Source organism: Astyanax mexicanus, chromosome 2 (assembly GCF_023375975.1).
Source record: "Astyanax mexicanus isolate ESR-SI-001 chromosome 2, AstMex3_surface, whole genome shotgun sequence".
Taxonomy (NCBI): Eukaryota; Metazoa; Chordata; class Actinopteri; order Characiformes; family Acestrorhamphidae; genus Astyanax; species Astyanax mexicanus.
The window spans coordinates 27,390,819-27,415,426 of NC_064409.1; the positions used below are offsets into that span (position 1 = coordinate 27,390,819).

Genomic DNA, 24,608 nt, shown 5'->3' on the forward strand with positions numbered 1-24,608 from the left:
GCTTCTGAGGAATGCTTCTTTTCCCTGGTAATGCTGTACTAAAAGTCTGGTATTCTGAAGATATTGGTATTACAGGGTGCTATCTAAACCCCTGTACACTTTTATAAACACAAATATGCACAGAGGTGCAACCTGGTGATTTGTCCTACTCTGCCAGATGTAACTTTTTCTAAACAAGATTTCGGGTATATTTGTTTTGTCACAGTGACCCCTGAACTCTGTTCATTTGGTTAAGTGGAAGCTTTATGTTCCTAACAACATGAATGCCAAAGATTATTTTAAGAACAGTATCTTATGTTAATGACAAAGTGTCCACATTCAGTAGTGTTTCTTCAACAACAGTATGTGCTGAAAGAATGAGGTCAGCTGACTCCCTGAATATACTAAATATAGACCAGGTTATTCCATCAATGGATTTTTTTCTTCCCTGATGGCACGGCCATATTACAAGATAACAAAGGTTTATGGGGCTGGAATTGTGAAAGAGTGATTCAGGGAGCATGAGATCATCATTTTCACACATGGATTGTAAACCACAGAGTGCAGATCTTAACCTCATTGAGAATCTTTGGGATGTGCTGGAGAAGATTTTGTGCAGCAGACTCTACCATCATCAATTCAGAATCTTGGTGATAAATGAATGCAACTCTGGGTTGATATAAATCTTGAGACATTGCAGAAGCTTAGCGAACCTTTTTTAAACCCCTTTCTGCAAGTTACAAATTGTATATGCACAAAAATATTAGAAAAAATATTTCAAACTTACAATACAATAAAACAAAAAAGTCTGTGTTTTCCTATTCCTTTGACTTTATTTCACTGCAGACTGTGTAAACCCAAGATATGTCATGTTGTGTCCTCGATGATTTAGAAATATTAATAAGGCTCAAATTTTGTGATTTTAAACAGATGATGTCAACAGGTGATTGTAATCATGATTTGGTAACAAAACAGTATCCATAAAAAGGGCTATGAAGAACCTGAACAACAGAAGATCTTAATTTGTGAATAAGTGTTGTGAACGAATAGGGAAAATTACATGAAATTTAAAAACAAAGAAAGACTGGACCAACACCAAGAACCATTTTCATTAAGGAATAGCTGATATTAACAGGCAAGAGATTACTTTGTCAAAAATTAACAGGACAATGCAAAGCACACATAACAAAGGCATGGTGGTAAAAGAAGAGAATACTGGTCTGCCTGCCTGCAGTTCTGAGCACTCCTCAATAAACAGTGTGCTAGCCCACCAGGGACACATTTTTCTTACTTTAGTGGTCAAAATGAATGAATTTAATTGTGAGTGGCTGTCTACAGAATGTCTCACGTCTAGAAATGTAATGCCCCTGTTTTTAATTCTGAAGGTTTAATTAATTAGTTACTTTTTCCCTAAAAATTACCTTTATTTAATGAATCTTGAATTTTTGCATACATATAAAATGGATTAGGCCAGCAAATCTATCCTGTTGTTGATGCAAATAAGGCATGGGTGCAAGAAAAGAAAAATCAATGACAATTGCTGTGTGTAAAGTTTGCTATATGAGAATAAAATTATGCAGATTTATTCAGAAGATTAGTGTTCAGCCACTTGTGTCCTCCATAGAAAATAAAACCAGGAAGATTTGAAACAGAGCTTTAAAAAAACGTTATAGACTATTGTCAGTCTGTAAACCAGTAATATACGTAGTGGGCAAAGGATGTATTTTGAAAATATTAGCCCATGCAAACAGTAATGAAAGTAGACCATATCATTCATTAACTGAGCAACAGTTGAATTTTTGGTCAGAAGAACATCATGAAATGTAACAAACCATCCAACATACAGTAAAACAGCGTTTTGTCACCTGTGGGCCTGTAATGGGTCCCTTAATATGGTAAAAAAACTGTTGCAATGGCTGGGAGTGCAGTAGTGTCGGTTTGGGGCTGCTGTGGTGAGGTTTGAGGTAGGGTGGGCAGTCTGGCCAGGGGGACTGTCTGTTGAAAGGGGAAGGTAAACAGGAGCGCTGGGGGCAGAGGGTACTGTTGGAGTTGTTGGGGTGGGCCCTCTATGAAGAACCACATGGGGGTACACCAGACTCTCTGTACAATACAGGCCCGGCAGGGGGACGTTCAGCAAGCTCTCCTGACTCCTGCCCAAAACACAAAGCAAGACACTTATATAACACAGATACGCTTACAAAGCAACTCTCCCCAAATTAGTATCCACATCTACATCCCCACCATAGATATTGTGTTTTCAGAAAGACAAGAATAAAACAATTTTACCTCTGATAGCCACAGTTCTCATAGCCTGTGAGGCCACTGGTATACAGGGGTTTGTTAAGGGGGAGGCGTGGCTCCACACGCTGGGGCAGGTGGTAGATTTTGGGAGGACTAAATGCATCCCAGTCTACCTCTTCCTTCTCTAACCAATATTTGCTCCTATTGCCAGACTGACCCTTTTCCGGTTTGCTGCAGAGCAGTAAGAAACAACATGTTCAGCGGTTATTTTATATTGAGTTTCATTTTCACATCAGAGCATTTAATTGTGTATTCTGGATTTTTTATGCAAAAGAAGAAAAATATGAATGACAGAGTATTTGAATAGCAAAGATGCTTTTTTTAATGAGAAAGTGATTGAAATGTATACAAACAGCTGTAAAACGGATGGATATGAAAATATAAAATTTTCACCAGGAGAAAATAAAATACTTTGGCCTTACACTGTCTGCAATCAAATAAAAGTCAAAGGCATTTTACATGTCATTGCGATGGTAACATAACTTTAAAGTATGAAGAAAAAAATGTAAATATTGTTAAAAAAAATTTATAACTAGAAACAACTATAAGCCATAAGTCTACACAAAATTGCCTTTTTTCAACTTTTGTCCAGAAAGTTTAGGCGACAGATTCACCTTAACACCTTTTCATAATAGTATAGTCAATAGAACAGCCAATGTTTCAACACTATCATTATTTTGACCCTTTAGGTAGGGGGATGTATATACTCTCTGCTTTTCAACACTGTGCTGTGAAGCTGCAGAAATGAATTGTTGGGCAATGACAGAAGAAAAGGGTTTTCTGTAAATCTCCCCAACGCTCAACTCAAAAGACAGACCAAATAGGACCAGTTCTCTCACAACTTACCTACTCATACTCTTGCTCGCTCTGTCTTTCTGTCTCTGCCCTGAGAGTGTTTTAACAGATAAACTGCCCAGGGGTGGGTTTCCCGAAAGCTTCGTAACGCTAAGAACGTCGTTAACTCATACTTAAGATTGATCGTTAATTAAAGAGTGTTTCCCAAACCCGTGCGTAACTAAAGTACTACGTAAACTCGTTCGCAGATTAACGAGTGGCCTGACCCAGTCGTTATTTTTAACGAGCTTCTTTAGGGGATCTCGACTTGCAGTTCACCACCTTAAACACCAGGGACCGCCAATTTTGAGGAAGAAAAATGTTAATTTCTGTGGTTGAAGCAATTATATTATATTACTATTAATTATATTATATTATTATTATTATTATTGTTATTGTTATTGTTACTATTATATTATATTATATTATATTATATTATATTATATTATATTATATTATATTATATTATATTATATTATATTATTTCCCCCGTGTCTGCGGGTGCTCCGGTTTCCTCCCACAGTCCAAAGACCTAATGGGATGTCGGATAAAAATTAAAAAATGCCCCTTAGGTGTGAGTGTGTGAGTGGACGTGTCTGTCTGTGTCTGTCTGCCCTGCGATGGATTGGCGGCCTTTCCAGGGTGTGTACTGCCTTCCGCCCGATGCCGGCTGGACTCCAGCCACACCCCGCGACCCTTAACGGATAAAGCGGTTGACGATGAGTGAGTAAGTGAGTGAATGAGTTATATTATATTATATTATATTATATTATATTATATTGCCATATAATGCCATATATAATGCCAATTTGTCTGTGGCTTGTAGTCTAACTAGGCAAACCCATTATTAAAATCCAGATTCCTGCAGAGGATGTTCACGGTCTAAGCAAAGCTGCAAAGTCACCAAGTCCGTGTATTCTGTAATCAGGCTGTTACTGTGGAATACACGCAAATATACACAATTCCCACCAGACCGGGAATTACAGCACAACACTATATATTTACATGCTATTGGGAAAATTCCTGGTACTGTAGGTCCGGTGCAGGGGACGCCTGCGGTGTCTTTAATCACACCTACACGTATTGTAAAGGGTATCGGTGAATGTGCAGGTAATATTTAATATTATTCCTTAATCAGGTGATTCTAACCAACATTGTGGCCGTTCATCTGGGCAAACTCTGGGGTGTGTCAGCTCACAAATTTATAAATACCAGTCAAAAGTTGGACACGTCTCATTCAATGTTTTTATTTTTATTTTTTACATTGTGGACTATTATTAAAACCATGAAAACTATTAATTGACGCATATGGAATTATCTAGTAAACAACAAGGTGCATGGCCTTAACAATCCCCTGACCTAAACCCAACTGAGATGGTGATTTGGATGAGCATACTCATGTTGGTTTAATATATATAACATACGTATATGTATTATTATATTATTTTTTATATTTTTTATATATTATATTTTTATATTATTATTAATAATTATAATAATAAATTGATATTATTCGCCAGATTACTATTAATAATATTAGTATATACAGTATATATATATATATATATATATATATATATATATATATATATATATATATATATATATATATATATATATATTATACTAACAATAATAGTTTTAAAAAAGAAAAGTTAAAAAGTTTATTATTTTTAAATAGATTAGACTTTCGAGTATTTATTTAGTCATATGTATCTTTAGGAGTATTTTATTAATGCCAAAGTACATCCTTTTGTAATTTAAATTTCAGAATATGTATAATATTGATGATTACAACACATTTCTAAGTTTTTAGGGTGTAATAGTGAATAAATACTGCATATTGGCAATGTTGAATCAATAATTGTGGATCGATTGAGTGCGCTGTTTTGGGGGAGGAGTCAACAAAGGTGTTCTTTAAACTCCTTCGTTAATTTTCACGTTGCGAAGCTCTTTGGGAAACACTCGCAGAACTGGCTCGTTCTTTACACACGTCATTCGTTAGTTCGTTTGTTATTCGCTAAGATTGATCGTTTTCGGGAAACCGACCCCAGATCAGCTGACACGCTGGGTCAGCACTGGAACTGTACTTGCTTTATGTCTGTTTAATCTGTGCATCTTTGCCTTCAGATACAATACAAACCCTGCTGATGACACAGCCACTGTTGGGTATATCAGAACTGAACACAAAGATAAATACAGTACGTCATCTGATGCCTTATTCTTATTTTTGTGATCTGTTTTTTACAGGCCTGTTTTGTTCATCAACTACATAATTACACAGACAAAGGTAAAACGTAGATTATTCGTTGAAACATGTTTTGATTGCTAAACTATATCTAAAAGAGTTTATGAAATTGTAGAGTGCTCTCATTATTTGATAGTGTGCCTATGTGTTTAATAGTGAGGGAAAGAAGCGATACAAACAAATCACAGATTATCCACAGTCTATTACACCATTAACTCTGATGTACATGCACAAAGGCAGAAGCCTGTCTATATTTGTACAACGTGGATGTGCTAAAAAAAACAAGATAGGTTTTTGGATAAAAGGTTAATTTTGTGAATTTTTCTTTTTATGTTGGAAATCCATTTTTATGCCTCAATTCCGCAATGATCAAAGAAATTCTCACAGCAATGGTCCAATATCTAGTAAAACCCTTTCCTGGAAGGTAAAAAATAAAAGCAGCAGAAATAAAAGAGTAGGTGTCCCAATACTGTTGTGTTTGAGTATGTATACCTGCTACTAATGTTCCTCCAATCACAACTGTTGTTTTGGCTCATGCGTTCTTGCAGGCAGCAGATGATGAAGGATGCAGACATGGCAAGAATGATGATGCCACTCACCACGGATGCCAGCACAGCCACTCGTAGGCCACGATCCTCCGGTTTGGGGATGGCTGCATGACAGATGGCATAATGCAGAGAACATGAATGGAGCAAAAATGCCACCTAGTGCTTGGCGATAAAACGATATCGATATTTATCGTGATACATATTTTTTCTCAATGACTGTTATAAGCCAGGCGATAGGATTCGATAAACGTAATTTTCTATTTTCTGTTTGAGTAGCGCTGTGAACAGGCGCAGCACGCGATCAGTCAGCACGCTGAACTGCATGCTCAGCACTCAGCAAATACCACTCGCCACTCTGTCATCGTTAGCTAAGGTGTTTCAGTTATATTAGACACAAACATCCCTCTTCTAGCACCGCGAGACACAAGTCATACAGCCTTCCCTGCTTTTTACGTTCTAATAAACTCATGGGTAACGCACGTTAGCAGTGTTAATCCACTTTACCGTTGTGTGTGGGTTAGTATATAAACACACAGAAAATAAGCACTTTCTGTCTTTTTTCCTAACCCTCACTGTTTCACTTGTTAAGTAATGTAAAAGTAAAGTCTAGTCTACTGAAAGCCAGTAATGTTAGTATAAATCTGTACTGCAGTAGAAGTGGATCATTTCAGAAACTTGACTTTATTCCGCCCACCTCCATTACAGGTCACTTGCTTTAAAATATTTAAATGTTAGCATAATTTAAATTAAACAATCATTTGATTAAATATATATATTTTTTAAATCCAAGTGCTATTGCAATTTAATTTAAACAGACAAATAATGTGAAGGGTCTGATTTTGTTTTAGAGTCTATATATTTGTCCCTTGTACTTGTTTTAGGGGCCAAACGTGGGGGGGGGGGGGGGGGGGCAGACCTGTGTGGATGTATAATGACTTTTTAAAATTAATTTAAAAGCTGTCTGAGCACCTTGTACCCACCTGGTAAGATGTGAACATCCTAGTGATTTTGGCCATAACTCCCTTATTCTGTCACTTATGAGTAAAAAGAAACCTTTAAGTGTAACAGAAAGTGATTTGATTTATATCGTGATACATATCGATATCGGCTGATATGGAAAACCATATTGTGATAAAAAAAAATTCCATGTCGCCCAGCTCTAATACAACCTGAAGCAAATGTGCCTTTCAATATTACCTTTTACTCTTATTAAATTTGCCCAGCAATAACATAGAGACTGTGTTATTTTCTAATGTGTGCACCTAATGGTCAGGGGAATTGTTCAGTGATAGCCATAAGTCAGCATGTCTCTCTCACTCTCTGCTGCTGCCCTGCTCTCGACAGGCTTCTGAATGTTGAGACTGAACTGAACTTCACAATCTAGCAGGATGAACTTCCTTCACGGATTGCAAAAAAATTGTAACAATCTTTCTTCCAGGGTGGGAGTGACAAAATATCGATATCACAATACTTTCTAGGTTTCTATTGTATCTTATTAATACCTGGTGAAAATATCAATATTATTGTTAAAACTTGCTCCAACTTCCCCACAATTTAGACTTACTAAAGTTACTGCTTCATTACTCCACATTAATTTGACTATCACAGAGTTACATTATCAAGATCTAAAGGTTATCGTGGGCAACGCATTGTTATAATATTGTATCAGCAGATGCCTTGCTATTACCACCCCTTGAAATCACCTCCTTTCCTGCCAGATAGCATTTTTTTTCAAAAGGTTATCTGAGTTCTCTCCCCTCTCCTTACAATATCTGGCACACTCAGTTTATTCTGTCATCTGAGAAAACTGTGTGTTATGCCATGCTAATAAAAAATAAAAATAATACAGAATTAGAATCTGACTTTATGGCTAAGTATGCTCACATACACTGGCCAAAAAACGGTCTCCACCTGGTAAAGGATAGGAAATGATCTGGGTTTGCTGCAGTTGTTCAGGTTTGGGTTCAGCAACAGTATGTGCTGAAAGAATGAGGTCAGCTGACTACCTGAATATACTGAATATAGACCAGGTTATTCCATCAATGGATTGTTTCTTCCCTGATGACACGGCCATATTCCAAGATGACAACGTCAGGATTCATGAGGCTGGAATTGTGAAAGAGTGATTCAAGGAGCATGAGATCATCATTTTCACACATGGATTGTAAACCATAGAGTCCAGACCTTAACCTCCTTGAGAATCTTTGGGATGTGCTGGAGAAGGCTTTGTGCAGCGGTCAAAAATGAGTGCAACACTGGATTAAAATAAATCTTGTAACATTGCAGGAGCTTTTTGAAACAATTCCACAGTGGATGCCTGATGTTATCAAAGGCGGTGCAAGGAAATAATATAGTGTGTGACTTTTTTTGGGGGGGGGGGGGGAGTTGTTTTGGTAATTTAGTATTTTAATACTAAAATAGCGTACATATGTATTTACAGCCTTTGCTCAATACTTTGTTTTAGCACCTTTTGCAGCAAATACTGCCTCAAGTCTTTTTGAGTGTGATGCTACAAGCTTAGTACATCTACTGTATTTTGGGCAGGTTCTCCTATTCTTCTTTGCAGAACCTTCACAACAAACTAACAAAGTGAAGTGCTGTGAATACTTTCTAAATGCATTGTGTGTAATACACTGTTGTGTTTTAGTGTTTAGCTGATCATGAGTGTGATGACGTGTGGGAAGAAGAATTCCTGTAAGCTATTGGTCTTTATTCCTAAATCGGTAAAATGCCAGCCTGAGGGAAGCTCAGAAACTCAGAGACTAAGATACTAATCCCTGACCTAGTATGAATTATCCAGTTATACAAACACAAATAGTGAAATTACATAAATAAATAAATTAAATTATAAATGAATAGCAAACAAAGAATGTTCAGACATATAAACTAATTTAACCACTCCAAATCAAACTAATGCTGTAAGTTATTTCTGTATAAATATAATAAATGACTCTATGAGTGCTTTAGACCATTACATCTTCAGCAGACTATATACTGCTCTCTTTGACAGGCCAATAGCAGTATGGTATGACTATATAATTTTGATTTTTACTGTCTATATAATGTGTTGGTGGTACCACTCTTACCTTCACAAATGGGGGGGTACTTGCTCCACTGAGCAGTTCCAGCCTGCAGGATGCAGGAAATCCTCTCACTGCCCACCAACTGAAAACCTTCACTGCACCAGAAGACCAGCACCGTTCCCACAGACACCCCTGTGCCCTTCTCTACTGAAAACGAGCCTCGTCGTGGGGGGAGCAAGGACGCACAAGTAATATCTGAGATACACACACACACACAGTTAGGGACAGCTATTAAAAAAGTATGATTTTGTAGTTTTGCAACATTTTTACACTATTTCCCAAACTCATGTTCTCTCTATGAACCTACATGTGAATTTAACCATAGTCAAGTCAAGTCAGGTAGTTGCCATAATTGCCATATTGTTAAAGAAACTGTTTCTTAAAACCATATATAATTTAATCTTAATTAAATAAAATAATTGCTAATGTTTAGGATGCTTCCAAAGTTTCACATAGATACTTGCTTGATAAATGCTTCACAGATACTTCAAATACTTTAAATAACAAAATTAAATAATGTTTACTGTAGGCAGAATATCTTTTTTCAGAAAAAGATATTTTAAATTTTATAGCCTGAAAGACTCCTGGCGGCACAGAGTTTAAAAGCAGAAAGCGTTCATGGAGAAGAACTGTAAAATACACTTTCATCTGAGAATTTACAATGAACATTTAAAAAGAGCCAAGTTTTTTGTTGTTGTTATTATCATATTTTGACCACTGCAGATTCATTTCAGTCGTATTTTCTAAAAGGATTTTCAGTAACAATACTTGAAACGGACTCTAGTTCATATTCTGCTATAGTATAAGGCCTGGGTGCTGGGTGTGCAATTACAGGAAGAAAATTACAAAAATGGCTGGCATGTTAAGAGGATAAGCAAGCTAAATCTGTGCAGAAAAAAAACAAATACAGATACAGATTTTTGGCAATAAAGATAAAATCAGTTTTGGTATTTGATTTCCATAACCAGAAAAAAATATAACGATTCTGCTAAAAGTGGCGAACCCGGGGTCCAAGCAAAAGTAGCCCAAGAAGGACCAATACATCAGTATGGAACCATTCCTGAGACAGAACCACATTACACATAGTTTGTGCAGAGTTTCAAACTTTGGGCCCTGATATTCTATCAATCAGTGTGGAGATTCCCTATCCATAAGTATTACGATACAATATGAGAAGATATACAGGAAGCAGTCGGTGGCAGGTTTAACAGCAGGTTTGTTTAAAGCAGCAGCACTGTGCTGTAAAGAAGTGGAAATGTGTTCTGTACAATGATGGAGTCTATTGCTGATCTTTAACACTGGTAGTGTTTGTGAAAGCAATGGATGTTTTTTCTCTCTATCAACCTTTTGGCACAATGGCTAAAACCAACTTTTGAATTGCACTGTGGAATACTAGAAATATCTATATGTGTGCATACATGTATGTGTATACACTTGTGTGAATGTACATGCATCCATATATGTGTGTGTGAATGTGTGTGTGAATTAACTTGTTTATATGTACACTTAAGTGTACAGCAGATTGTTATGTTTATATGATTGTACATTGTACTCTCACACAGGTTGGGTTTGTGTTTATATTTGTTTCTATTGAAGAGCTTGAGCACTGGTAGTGTTTGTGAAAGCACAAGTGGATGTATTACAGTGTGGGTGTGTGTTGGTGAACTTTAACACAGGTTGAGCTTGTGAGACTCCAAGTGCATGTTTTTTCAGCCTGTGTGTGTTGGTGAGTGTTTGTGTCCATTGGTGAACATGGTAGTGTTTGTGCTACTCAATACTGAGCAAAAGGTCTGAATACTTATGACCATGTGATATTTCAGCTTTTCGTTTTTTAATAAATTTGCAAAAATACCTACATTTCTGTTTTTTTTCTGTCAAGATGAGGTGCTGAGTACATAATGAGAAATAAAATGAACTTTTTTATTTCTGCAAATGGTTGCAATGAAACAAAGAGTGAAAAATTTAAAGAGGTCTAAATACTTTTTGTTCCTACTCTACGTGTATGCATGTGTGTGTATGCATATGTACGCATGTCTGTGTGTGTGTATGTTTCTTTGTGTGTGTGTGTGTGTGTGTCTATTGGTGAATTTCTGGTAATGTGCAGATATGTACAGTATCCACATATTGTGTCTGTAGTATGTGCAGATACATATATAAGTGTGTGTGTCTGTGTGTATACATATGTGGAGTGGAGTGGGTGGATGCCAGTGTTTCAGGGAGCCTCCATGTCTATGTTACCTTCTGGCTCTCTGCCTTTAGTTAGGCTGTTTTATTCAGTTCTGCCGGAGTCATTAGCCACACTCTGATAATGTTTTAATATTCTCAGTTTTGCATAAATCCAGTCAAAACTAATTGCATCTCTCTGCTTTCCTCCGAGTTACTGACTGCCCACCTGTCTGACCCGATACCCTCAAGCTCTCGCGTCTCCTGTCCGGCCAGACTGATGGAAGTTTCTGAAGTCAGCTCTTCTCCACCACCACCACAGATCAGCTGCTCATCTTCCATCTTATTCTCCACTACTGATTACATCCAAGCCATTAGTGGCGCTCTTACACTCCTGAATATATAAGACCTGTGTGGATGTTTAAAGACTTTTTAAATTAATTAAAAAGCTGTTTGACCAGTGGTAGGATGGTCCTCCCAAGGTTTCTTCCTCCTCCTGCAGCTCTGAGGGAGTTTTTCCTTGCCTCCGCGTTCACTGGGGGTTCTGTATTCTGTATTTTCTATGTTTCATGTTTTACCTGATTCTTTGTCCTGTATTCATGTTTCTGTAAAGCTGCTTTGTGCCAACACCAGTTGTAAAAAGCGCTATACAAATAAATTTGATTTGATTTGATATGTGTATGCATGTATATGTATGCAATCGTGTGTCTGTTTGTATATATACTTATTCCTGATGTGTGTATGCATATATGTGTGTGAATGCATGTGTGTATGCATATACACATTTATGCATGTATGTGTATGCATACTGTACTTGTATGCATGTGTGTGTATTGGTAAAAAAAAACAACACTGGTGGTGTTTGTGAGAGTACAGGTGTACGTATTTGAGTCTGTGTGTATGTGATAGTGTGTGTGTGTGTGTGTGTGTGTGTGTGTGTGTGAGGGAGAGTGTGCGTGTCTGTTGGTAAACATCAACACTGATAATGAGCAGACATATTCATCGAATTAGCTGCTCACTCTCCACTCCAATACCGATTACATCCAGTTTATATAAACTCTAACTAGGTATTTTCTAACTGCTTCCACTGCTGTTTCTGCTACACCTGACTATGTTATACCTGTGTGGATGTAGCTTGACTTTTAACATTCATGTAAAAGCTGTCTGACCAGTGGAAGGATGATCCCCCCCTTATATGTAAGTCTTGGTTCCTCCCAGTGTTTCTTCTTAGTCCAGCTCTGAGAAAGGTTTTGTGTGTGTGTGTGTGTGTATATGTGTGTGTGTTTTAGCAGGGGAGCTGCAGACGTGTTGGGGGAGGGGCTCTGAGCCTGACAAAGCTGTAAATGTAAATTTGTTCATTTTCACTGTATAAATGAAAATGCTAGATTGGATAGAATGTATTTTGAAAATAATTATGCTTTTAGTTAAATTAATATAGGTTAATTAATTAACTTATGTACACATTTGAACTGTAGCACCACCTAGACATGTATTTACACCAGATTTGGCAGGCTTCCTCGGAGTTCCATGCTAAATAATAATCTCAAATTTGGTACTATTTGGAAAATGTTGGGCCGAGTTATTACCTAAAGAGTTTTACAAGCTCCGCCCACATGGATTGATTGACATGTTGTAGATACCCTGTGTTCAAAATTCAGCATTTTTTTAATTTAATATACTTACATGCTCTACTTTTTTTAGGACTAGTTCAAAATGGGTAACTTTGCGCATTTGTAGAAAAATTCTAACAAATAGTTAATAATTTGTATTTGGAAATTTGTGTGGATCATTGCAGAGCATGATATGGTCTTCATTTTATTTGTGTCACCCGAAGGGTATGAGAAATTTGTTGATTTTAGTGTTTAAAAATGTGAACAGCACCCCCCAGTGGCTGACACCTGTCATACTTGGAGTATTATTAGCGATTCAATATGAGGACGTGTATCAAGTTGCATAAGGCCATTTTTAGGCTTTCAAGTACGTGCTAAGATTTGATTGGCCGATAGCGGCCATGTTTTTTCAAATATGACATCAATTTTTATGTCAATGTGTGGTTGTGTGAATTTTTTTGCTGGGTATAGCACCACCTAGAGTTTTAGTTCCATAATGTTTTGTGGATCACCTTTACTCTCCCTAGTGGACATGCATGTGATGTTTCAAAACAATCGCTAAAAGCGCTGTATAAACATGCTTTTTGCAATATGAGTTCCAGCCAAATTTTGGGCGAGGCCTGGAGGCTACAGTGTATTGAAATTTCAACTTTTTTTTCGATAATTATTAAAGTTCAGGTTCTTAGCTTTCATTTGATATCATATATGTGTATTTGGCATGAAATTCCAGAGACTAGTTCGCGCTCACATTTTGTGTAAATTTGCATATTAAAAAATATAAGTAGGCAGAGCTTAATGGTTGTATTTGCATATTTGTTTGACGCTTTGCTATAGCGCCACCATCAGGCCTGAGTAGTGGGAGGGACTACTACCTGTTGACGACTTACGGTTTGGTCTGTGGTCTCCGTTTTATCAGAGAAAATAAGAAGAAAATGAAAAAGAAGAAGAAGAAAAATCCTAACAAAAATAATAGGGTTCCAGCACCTTCAGGGCTTGGACCCCTTATAATTATGTCATAAATCATTTTCAATATGACAATTGGATGTTATGTACTTTTTTTGCACACTTTTTGTAAATCCTATAAACTTCATTTCACTTCTCATATACAGTCATATGAAGTTTGGGCACCCCTATTAATCTTAATCATTTTTAGTTCTAAATTTGGGTGTTTGCAACAGCCATTTCAGTTTGATATATCTAATAACTGATGGACACAGTAATATTTCAGGATTGAAATGAGGTTTATTGTACTAACAGAAAATGTGCAATATGCATTAAACCAAAATTTGACCGGTGCAAAAGTATGGGCACCCTTATCATTTTATTGATTTGAATACTCCTAACTACTTTTTACTGACTTACTGAAGCACAAAATTGGTTTGGTAAACTCATTGAGCTTTGAACTTCATAGCCAGGTGTATCCAGTCATGAGAAAAGGTATTTAAGGTGGCCAATTGCAAGTTGTTCTCCTATTTGAATCTCCTCTGAAGAGTGGCATCATGGGCTCATCAAAACAACTCTCAAATGATCTAAAAACAAAGATTGTTCAAAATAGTTGTTCAGGGGAAGGATGCAAAAAGTTGCCTCAGAGATTTAACCTGTCAGTTTCCACTGTGAGGAACATAGTAAGGAAATGGAAGACCACAGGGACAGTTCTTGTTAAGCCCAGGCCAAGAAAGATATGAGGTGTGCTTTTGCTTTTGCATACCTCAGGCGACTCTGTTTGTGGCGTGCTTGCAGAAATGGCTTCTTTCGTATCACTCTCCCATACAGCTTCTCCTTGTGCAAAGTGCGCTTTATTGTTGACCGATGCACAGTGACACCATCTGCAGCTAGATGATGCTGCAGCTCTTTGGAGGTGGTCTGTGGATTGTCCTTGACTGTTCTCACCATTCTTCTTCTCTGCCTTTCTGATATTTTTCTTGGCCTGCCACTTCTGGCATCAGTAAAACACCTGAACAATCAAACTAAACAGGCCCAGGATATGCAAGAGAGTTATCATATGTACATGAAATGGGTGGGTAAAAAGCATGTTTATCTCTAGCCCAAATGTACAGGGCAGTGTGCCTCCAGTACCAAGACTGAGAAACATTGGCGTAGTTAGATGTGCTGGATTTAGCAGCACTTGTGTCTTAGCCAGCACGCTAATTAAATTCTCTAGTCTGGACCAAATTCAATTATTATTAAAACTTTTTGATTCAGACTGTAAACCTGCATTATGTTGTTGTGTTATTTTTCTCATTGTATTTCCCCAGCTCAGGCTGCTTCTTTTTCATTTTTTTTACCACAGCACGTTCCACTGCCAACATACTGTAAAATCAAGTTTATATCAACTATGAAATGAAGCTGAGTTGGCTGACAGACTGCAGGAGATTGTTGAATTTTCTCACCAGCATGTGTATCTGTCTGATGTGATAAACCTGCATACCGATCTCTCTAAGCCAGACTTAACTGGCATGGCAATACCCATTCAAAGACTATAGCTGTCATTATGCAACTCAACACCACAGTCTGCTTCTCTCTTCCTCTCTCTTTGTGGGATGTTGCCAGAGAGGTTCTACCAGAATAGAATGTGACTAAATAAAGATTAGGGAGCAATATTAAAAAATACATCCCCCTGAACAAAGTCCCTGGTTGCACGGCAGGTCCAAGTATTGCTGCCTCTGACCAGACAGAGGTCAAACTGAAACATTATATGGTATTTTAACTTTGAAATAACCGATTAAAGGTTACTGCACTGAGTTGTAATAGATGTTTACGAGGACCTCATAAATTCTACAAGAAATCCTGCAATATCCACCGGCTCTTTTCACTTCATATGGCAAGTTTTGTTTCTCTCAAAAACTGAAAAAAAAAATGTTGAACACAGCATGTCCTTTACTGGTGGTACGTAAAAAAAAATTGAAAAATGACACAGTATTGTGCATGGCACTGATACAAGTTTATCAAATAGCAGCACTGAAAGGTTTTTACATGTTCGTGTCACTGCTTGATTTAGAGTTCATCTATGTAGTGTTCATCTATTAAAGCAACACTGATGGGCAATTCTGTATATCAGAGACTACAGTCAGCAACACCTCAGATTTGATGTTTTCACTGCCAGGATGAGTACAGGAATGTCGTTTTAAACACTCCCCATGTTGCTGAATTTTAGGTCAAACTGCCCCCACAGACAAGCTAAGGGTGCTTATTATCTACAGGCCAAAGGTGTTAAAGTTGCAAGTCCCAAGACTTGACGCTCAAGTCCTGAGTAAATACGGGCACGTCTCAGATCAAGTCCCAAGTCTTAAACTTCAAGTCCTAATCAAGTCACCAAATGTAATGCCATTTCAATATTTATAACAAATGAAGCAGCTGATTATGATTATATAAAATCTTTTCAAAGGTTGTATTTCTTAAAACAAAAACATTGCACTCTTGCAATGCTGCTGCTACAGCAGGGCCGCCGCTCTGCATACGCAGACAACGCAGCCAGCGTTAGGCCTCAACCATTTTGCAGTTGCAGGGAGCCAAATTGACTGAGAATGAAATGTGTTGAAATTATGACATTATTAAATTTAAAACCCAATGTGAATTATTTATGATACGCTCATCTTTTTTGTCTTTAAACATTGCATGGGGCACCTACTCTACTACTTAAAAGCGGCACGTTATTATTTTTGTGCATAATATAATGCCCCCACCCCTATTGCCTGAAATGGCACGGCTCGGTTTGCTCTGTTGGTTTTTGCCAGATGTGACATTTTCCAGTCAAATAAATAATCAAAAAATGCATGGAGGCGCTAAATCTTGCGCATGTTGAACCATTTTTAAAGTGTATGTGGCCATTCTATACAAAAACTTGTCCAGTGCAATATTTGTGTAAGTTAAAAACTTAAAATAAAATAAACAAATAGGATGAAAAATCGTAACTTATCTGGCAACCTTAGTCCTAACTAAAGTAGCAACGCTACTTGAGTTTGGCAGGAGACAAGTTCACCGCGCGAAGTTGCTACTAAATGGTAATTCAACTATGAAGCGACGGTTTGAGTCTGGAGCTGAGAAGAAGAAAAAGAAGCAGAAAGATGAGGCCCATGCATCCCTTTCTGGTGAGTAACTTCGATGATAAAGGTTTAAATAGTTTTGATTACTTCATGTTCAGTGGTGTTGCCTGAGCTAGTTACGTTGGCTTTGCTGATTTGGTAGCTTTAAACGCTTAACTAGAAACTAATCTGGGTATTGCAAGGCACGTGGCACGTTTGCAAATAGTAGTAGTGTAGTTTGAAGATTTTTAGTGACTTTAATAAAAAATTAATAAACAGAGTAGCCTACCTATTGACTAATGCCGTCAGTGCACTATCCAAATGGTCTGTATGACAGCAGGATCAGACAGCTCTATAGATTTTGACAGGCTGATATAAATACACCACGAATATAAACGATAATTTCATAACCTTTAAGGCTGGCTTGTGTAAATGACGTGTCCACTGCTTAAAATAGACATGCATCGTTTCATTTATTATTTATACATTATAAATAGTACTCTTGTGCTGTTCTTCACTGTTATTGGCCTTACTTATAACGTTGTAAATATTCACAGTTACATGTGTAATTTTAATAAATAGTAAAATTTTGCGTAAACCTTTTGTGTTTGTGTGTGTGTGTGTGTGTGTGTGTTTTTTTTTTTTTTTTTGGGGGGGGGGGGGGGGGGGGTGGGGGCTCCCTGACCAGTTATGCTTAGGGCCTCCAAAACCTTAGCAGCGGCCCTGTGCTACAGTTATATACAGTACAGCTGTTTGTTGATATGTACAACTCGTCAAATATTAACCATATTTAAGCAAATGACAACGCCAACATACTAAATTTAACTCTGTTTTGGTTATTTTTATGTATTACTTTTATTTTTACATTTTTTATTCATATTAAATACCCACTATTAAACACTAAAGTCTTATGAATACAAAAGAGTGTGATTAACTGCGATAAATCACAGAATGCTATTATAATCAGATTGCTTTAATATCTATTTATCTATAAATCATTTAGGTATTTGTCAACACGAGGAGCTAGCAATGTATGTGCACCATAAGGTTCAGGAGTCAGGAGTACCACATTTACCACAGGCAGTGGTGGTGACTTTTTCCCATACTTGGCAACAGTAGACTGGACTTGCTGCCCAAAGCACATCCTCCGTTCACCACTAGTGTATGACAGGAAAGATCCATTTTACCTGTGTAACTAAGATGAGTAAAGTGTCTGGGTAAAATTGGTAATGCTACTACAATTGCCAACAATAATTATTATAGCTTACTAGAGTTTATTATTACACAACTATGTATTACTATGAGACATTTCTATAGGAACATTTTACAGAGATGAAAGTTGATGTTTTTTTGTTATGTGTTATCTGGGTTCTTCCTCTCAGTCTGAGAGAGTTCTTCCTTGCCACTGTTGACACAATCACTGTGATGCTTTTTTCATATGTGGCTTGGACCAGTATCTCTGTAAAGCTGCTTTGTGACAACATTTGTAGTAAAATAAAGTGCTAAATAAACAGTGTTTGGAGTAACGGCATTAAAACTAACGGCGTTACTAAATAAAAATAAAAGTGTCACGCTGAGAGCAGGAAGAGGACTGTTTACTTACAAAAGGTAAGTAAACAGTAAACCAAAACAAAGAACGAAATAAACAAAGAAACACTGAAACAAAACTGAAAACAAGGAACACTGAGAATAAAGAAAAATACAGGGGAAACAGAATAACAGACGTAAAACATAAAAGAACCGACAAACGAAAAGGAAACACGGACTATAAACAGTGGTGGACACGCATGGGAATCAGGAAACACCTGGGACTAAGTGGCGGAGCTACAAATGAACAGGGGTGGGTTTCCCGAAAGCTTCGTAATGCTAAGAACTTCGTTAACTCGTACTTAAGATTGATCGTTAATTAAAGAGTTTCCCAAACCCGTGCGTAACTAAAGTACTACGTAAACTCGCTCGCAGATTAACGAGTGCCCTGACCCAGTCGTTATTTTTAGAGAGCTTCTTTAGGGGATCTCTACTTGCAGTTCAGCACCTTAAACACCAGGGACTGCCAATTTTAAGGGAGAAAAATGTTCATTTCCGTGGTTGAAGCAATATATTATATTACTATTACTATTATATTATATTATATTATATTATATTATATTATATTATATTACATTACATTACATTACATTACATTACATTACATTACATTATATTATATTATATTATATTATATTATTCCCCGTGTCTGCGGGTGCTCCGGTTTCCTCCCACAGTCCAAAGACCTAATTGGATGTCGGATAAAAATTAAAAACTGACCCTTAGGTGTGAGTGTGTGAGTGGATGTGTCTGTGTGTCTGTCTGTGTCTGTCTGACCTGCGACGGATTGGCGGCCTTTCCAGGGTGTATAGCCGGCTGGTATAGACTCCAGCCCCACCGCGACCCTAAACGGATAAAGCGGTTGACGATGAGTGAGTGAATGAGTTATATTATATTATATTATATTATATTATATTGCCATATAATGCCATATATAATGCCAATTTGTCTGTGGCTTGTAGTCTAACTGGGCAAACCCATTATTAAAATCCAGATTCCTGCAGAGGATGTTCACGGTCTAAGCAAAGCTGCAAAGTCACCAAGTCCGTGTATTCTGTAATCAGGCTGTTACTGTGGAATACAAGCAAATATACACAATTCCCACCAGACCGGGAATTACAGCACAACACTATATATTTACATGCTATTGGGAAAATTCCTGGTACTGTAGGTCCGGTGCAGGGGACGCCTGCGGTGTCTTTAATCACACCTACACGTATTGTAAAGGGTATCGGTGAATGTGCAGGTAATATTTAATATTATTCCTTAATCAGGTGATTCTAACCAACATTGTGGCCGTTCATCTGGGCAAACTCTGGGGTGTATCAGCTCACAAATATATAAATACCAGTCAAAAGTTGGACACGTCTCATTCAATGTTTTTTTTTTTTTTTTTACATTGTGGACTATTATTAAAACCATGAAAACTATTAATTGACGCATATGGAATTATCTAGTAAACAACAAGGTGCATGGCCTTAACAATCCCCTGACCTAAACCCAACTGAGATGGTGATTTGGATGAGCATACTCATGTTGGTTTAATATATATAACATACGTATATGTATTATTATATTATTTTTTATATTTTTTATATATTATATTTTTATATTATTATTAATAATTATAATAATAAATTGATATTACTTGCCAAATTACTATAAATAATATTAGTATAATATATATTAATATAATATATATATACATATATATATATATTAATAATAATAGTTTTAAAAAAGTAAAAAAGTTTAATTTTTTTTAATAGATTAGACTTTCGAGTATTTATTTAGTCATATGTATCTTTAGGAGTATTTTATTAATGCCAAAGTACATCCTTTTGTAATTTAAATTTCAGAATATGTATAATATTGATGATTACAACACATTTCTACGTTTTTAGGGTGTAATAGTGAATAAATACTGCATATATGCAGTGTTGAAACAATATTTGTGGATCGATTGAGTGCGCTGTTTCGGGGGAGGAGTCAACAAAGACGTTCTTTAACCTCGTTCGTTAATTTTCGCGTTGCGAAGCTCTTTGGGAAACACTTGCAGAACTGGGGTGGGTTTCCCGAAAGCTTCGTAACGCTAAGAACTTCGTTAACTCGTACTTAAGATTGATCGTTAATTAAAGAGTGTTTCCCAAACCCGTGCGTAACTAAAGTACTACGTAAACTCGATCGCAGATTAACGAGTGCCCTGACCCAGTCGTTATTTTTAACGAGCTTCTTTAGGGGATCTCGACTTGCAGTTCAGCACCTTAAACACCAGGGACCGCCAATTTTGAGGAAGAAAAATGTTCATTTCCGTGTTTGAAGCAATTATATTACATTACTATTAATTATAATCAATTATATTACTATATAATTATTAATATTATTATATTATATTATATTACTATTAATTATAATCAATTATATTACTATATCATTATTATTATATTATATAATTATTATATTATATTATATTATATTATATTATATTATTTCCCGTGTCTGCGGGTGCTCCGGTTTCCTCCCACAGTGCAAAGAAATTAGTTCAGGCTAATTAGATGTCGGATAAAAATTGCCCCTTAGGTGTGAGTGAATGTGTCTGTGTGTCTGTCTGTGTCTGTCTGCCCTGTGATGGATTGGCATCCTGTCCAGGGTGTATACTGCCTTCAGCCCGATGCCAGCTGGTATAGACTCCAGCCACCAAGCATCGACCCCCCCGCCCCCCCCCCCGCGCCCCTTAACGGATAAAGCGGTTGACGAGTGAGTAAATGAGTGAATAAGTTAAATTATATTATATTATATTATATTATATTATATTATATTATATTATATTATATTATATTATATTATATTATATTATATTATATTATATTATATTACAATGCCAACTGTGGCTTGTAGTCTAACTGGGCAATCAAACCCACGAGTAAATTATTTAAATCCAGATTAGCGATGATAGAAGTCTTGACATTAATGCTGCAAGAAATGCAATCAGTCAATTCCTGCAGATGATGCTCACGGTCTAAGCAAAGCTGCAAAGTCACCAAGTTCATCTGGGCAAACTCTGGGGTGTGTCAGCTCGCAAATATCAGTCAAAAGTTGGACACATCTCATTCCATGTTTTTTTTTTACATTGTCGATTAATATTAAAACCATGAAAACTAATTGACGCAAATGGAATTAGTAGACAAAAAGGTGCATGGCTTTGACAATCCCCTGACATAAACCCAACTGAGATGGTGATTTAGGTTGAGCTGGAGCTTCACAGTATAAAGTACAAAACATATTTCTGTTGGTTTAAAATGTAATATATATATATATATATATATATATATATATATATATATATATATATATATTGTGGCGTGAGGAGGCGGGGGAACCGTGGGTCCGCCCCACGCCGGAACTCACAGCCATGTCTGTCCCAGCCGGTGTGCATTCAGGACTGATTAAGCAGCCGGCTGGGACAGGTATAAAAACTCAGCCTCGGCTCACTGAAAGGAGGACTCTTGCCTGTGGAGCTGAGGGCTGAGGCTGCACGGACCTTTAACCGAACTAAAGTTCATTATACTGACTCTAGAGCCCCATTGGGCTATGTTTGTTTAAGTTTGTTTTGGGTGTGGTGGAGGGCGTTTTAAAGCCGCAATAAAAGGTACGTTTTGAGTTCATTTGCTCCCCGTGTCTGTGTTATCTGTGCGCTTCCTCCTTCCGGGTCACAGTGGTCACGCCCCTAACCCCAGGGCCTACCACAATATATATATATATATATATATATATATATATATATATATATATATATATATATATATATATATACGTATATATGTATATGTATATGTACGTATATATGTATATGTATATGTATGTATGTGTGTATATATATATATATATATATATATACACATACATACATATACATATATATACACACACACACACAGGAACATATGTATTATTATATTATTTTTATAATATTAAAAATTATAATAATAATAAATTAATATTACTATCAATATTACTGTTAATAATATTAGTATAATATCTATTAATATAATATATATTAACAATAATAGTTTTAAAAATGTAAAAAATAAGTTTAATGTTTTAAAATAGATTAGATTTTCGAGTATTTATTTAGTCATATGTATCTTTAGGAGTATAATGTTGTTAATTACAACACATTTCTACGTTTTTAGGGTGTAATAGTGAATAAATACTGCATATTGCAGTGTTGAATCGATATTTGTGGATCGATTGAGCGCGCTGTTTCGGGGGAGGAGTCAACAAAGATGTTCCTTAACCTCGTTCGTTAATTTTCACGTTGCGAAGCTCTTTGGGAAACACTCGCAGAACTGGCTCGTTCTTTACACACGTCATTCGTTAGTTCGTTCGTTATTCGCTAAGATTGATCGTTTTCGGGAAACCCACCCCTGGCTCGTTCTTTACTCACGTCATTCGTTAGTTCGTTCGTTATTCGCTAAGATTGATCGTTTTCGGGAAACCCACCCCAGATGAGCAACAGAGGAAGAGACAGGATACACATAGGGCACGTGCAGAGGGTAAATAAACAGAGAAACATGAGCATAAAAGAGGAAACACAGGGTAACAGGGCAAGGACGTCACAGAAGCACCGTAAAGATATGATATAAAGATATCATATAAAGATATGATAAACGTATTTGATTAACATAATGCTTTTTCACAAAAGTTATTAGTAGACGCATGATTCTACCTAACTGACAAAGTTTGTCTTCAGTGTTTTGTGTTCATGATAATATTACTAAACACCAGTGATATCAAGACAATATGATTTACACCATTGCACCATTAAACATATATATATATATATATATATATATATATATATATATATATATATATATATATATATATATATAAACAATGTGAGGAACCAGAACTCAAAGGAAAATGCACTGTACAGTAAAGTACAGACAGGAATTCTAACATATGCTCTGTGACCATTAAGTTTTACAAGAAAGCTCACCTGTATAGTTTCTGGTGAAAGTCACTGTGCTGTTCTTCTTCACATCTTCACCAGCGGGTAAGTTGGTGGTCCTCAAAAAAAAGGGACTGTCTGAACTTTGTGTTGGGGCCAGACTCCATGCAGCACTGCAAAGAAGAGGCCATAAGAGCAATATCCTCCATGCCTTCTCTAACATAGCAGAGCACTGTGGGTCAGAAAAAGGATGAAGTGAGGAGCAGCCAGTTTCTCATGTCCCAAAAATGTCACCTTTGGTCTTTGATGTGGTCCACACTCTGCTACTCCTCTGCCTGACTGGAGACTTCTTTCCCTAAGCAGAGACTCACAGTATTGTGTTTCGTCCATTCTCTGTTGACAGCTCACTGTAGCCAGTGAACACCCCCTCCCCTCTGCTAAGCTGCTTGTTGCTATTGCCTGCTGCTGGTGCTTATCAGTTACCACAATGCAATGTGGACCACTCGTTTATGCACTCCCTACTTTTGCTTGCTCTCTCTCTCTCTCTCTCTCTCTCTCTCTGTCTCTCTCTCTCTCTCTGTCTCTCTCTCACACACATGCACATGCACATGCTGCTGTAGGCAGTGCTGACAGGATTTGTTTCCAGTTAAGATCTAAAGAGGTTTAAGAGTGACCTAAACAACACTGGTTATGTAATGAAACAGTGAGATTTTCCTCCCCATTGTTACGACCCTAGATAAAAAAAAGTATAGCCTAGGGGTCTAAGGGTTGCAACATAAATAAATGGACCAACAAGTTTTGGATGCAAAAATAGAAAAGTGTATTTTATGTTTTTAGATTGGAGGGTCAGGCAATACAAAATACATGGCAGATCTGTAACGCGAGGTGAGACAGGAGGCGGACGTTTAAACGGGTAAGACATGACTTTATTAAATAACAAATAAACAAGTAAACAAAACAGGGGAATAACGAAAATATCTATATACATAAACAAACAGGGAAAACCAACAAAGAACTAAGCTAAACTAAACAGATAATAACAAAACAAGGTAAGGGAATATATACAAAGGAATAATACGTAAATATATACAAAGTAAACAAAGAAACAAACAAGAACTAAACGTGACTAGAAATATACAAGAAATAAAGGGAACTAGAAATAAACAAGAAACAAGCAGAGCGTGACGAAACCGTGAATAAACAATAGCAAATAGCGTGAAGAGACAAACAAACGTGGGAAGGTGCAAAGACCGACAGCAAACATAGATTAACAAGTACT

At 36.8% G+C, this 24,608-nt stretch overlaps 1 protein-coding gene across 1 annotated transcript; it reads right to left on the reverse strand.

The window, feature by feature from the left end:
• Positions 1–246: 246 nt before the first annotated feature.
• zgc:162331 (uncharacterized protein LOC793007 homolog) lies at positions 247–23,818 on the reverse strand. The gene is made up of 5 exons (XM_007237769.4): positions 23,378–23,818; positions 8,997–9,188; positions 5,855–6,014; positions 2,266–2,451; positions 247–2,129 (listed from the first exon to the last, which is right to left on the reverse strand). Exons 1-5 carry the CDS (start codon positions 23,550–23,552, stop codon positions 1,841–1,843), a joined length of 1,002 nt encoding a protein of 333 aa, XP_007237831.2. The 5' UTR covers positions 23,553–23,818; the 3' UTR covers positions 247–1,840.
• Between the last annotated feature and the right edge of the window lie 790 nt (positions 23,819–24,608).

Coding starts and splice junctions, on each gene's coding strand:
- zgc:162331 (XM_007237769.4), bottom strand. CDS start 23,552: ATGTTAGAGAAGGCATGGAGGATATTGCTCTTATGGCCTCTTCTTTGC. Junction 2,452..5,854: donor TGGAGGAACATTAGTAGCAG/GTATACATACTC, acceptor ACTGCTCTGCAG/CAAACCGGAAAAGGGTCAGT. Junction 2,130..2,265: donor GAGAACTGTGGCTATCAGAG/GTAAAATTGTTT, acceptor TGTTTTGGGCAG/GAGTCAGGAGAGCTTGCTGA.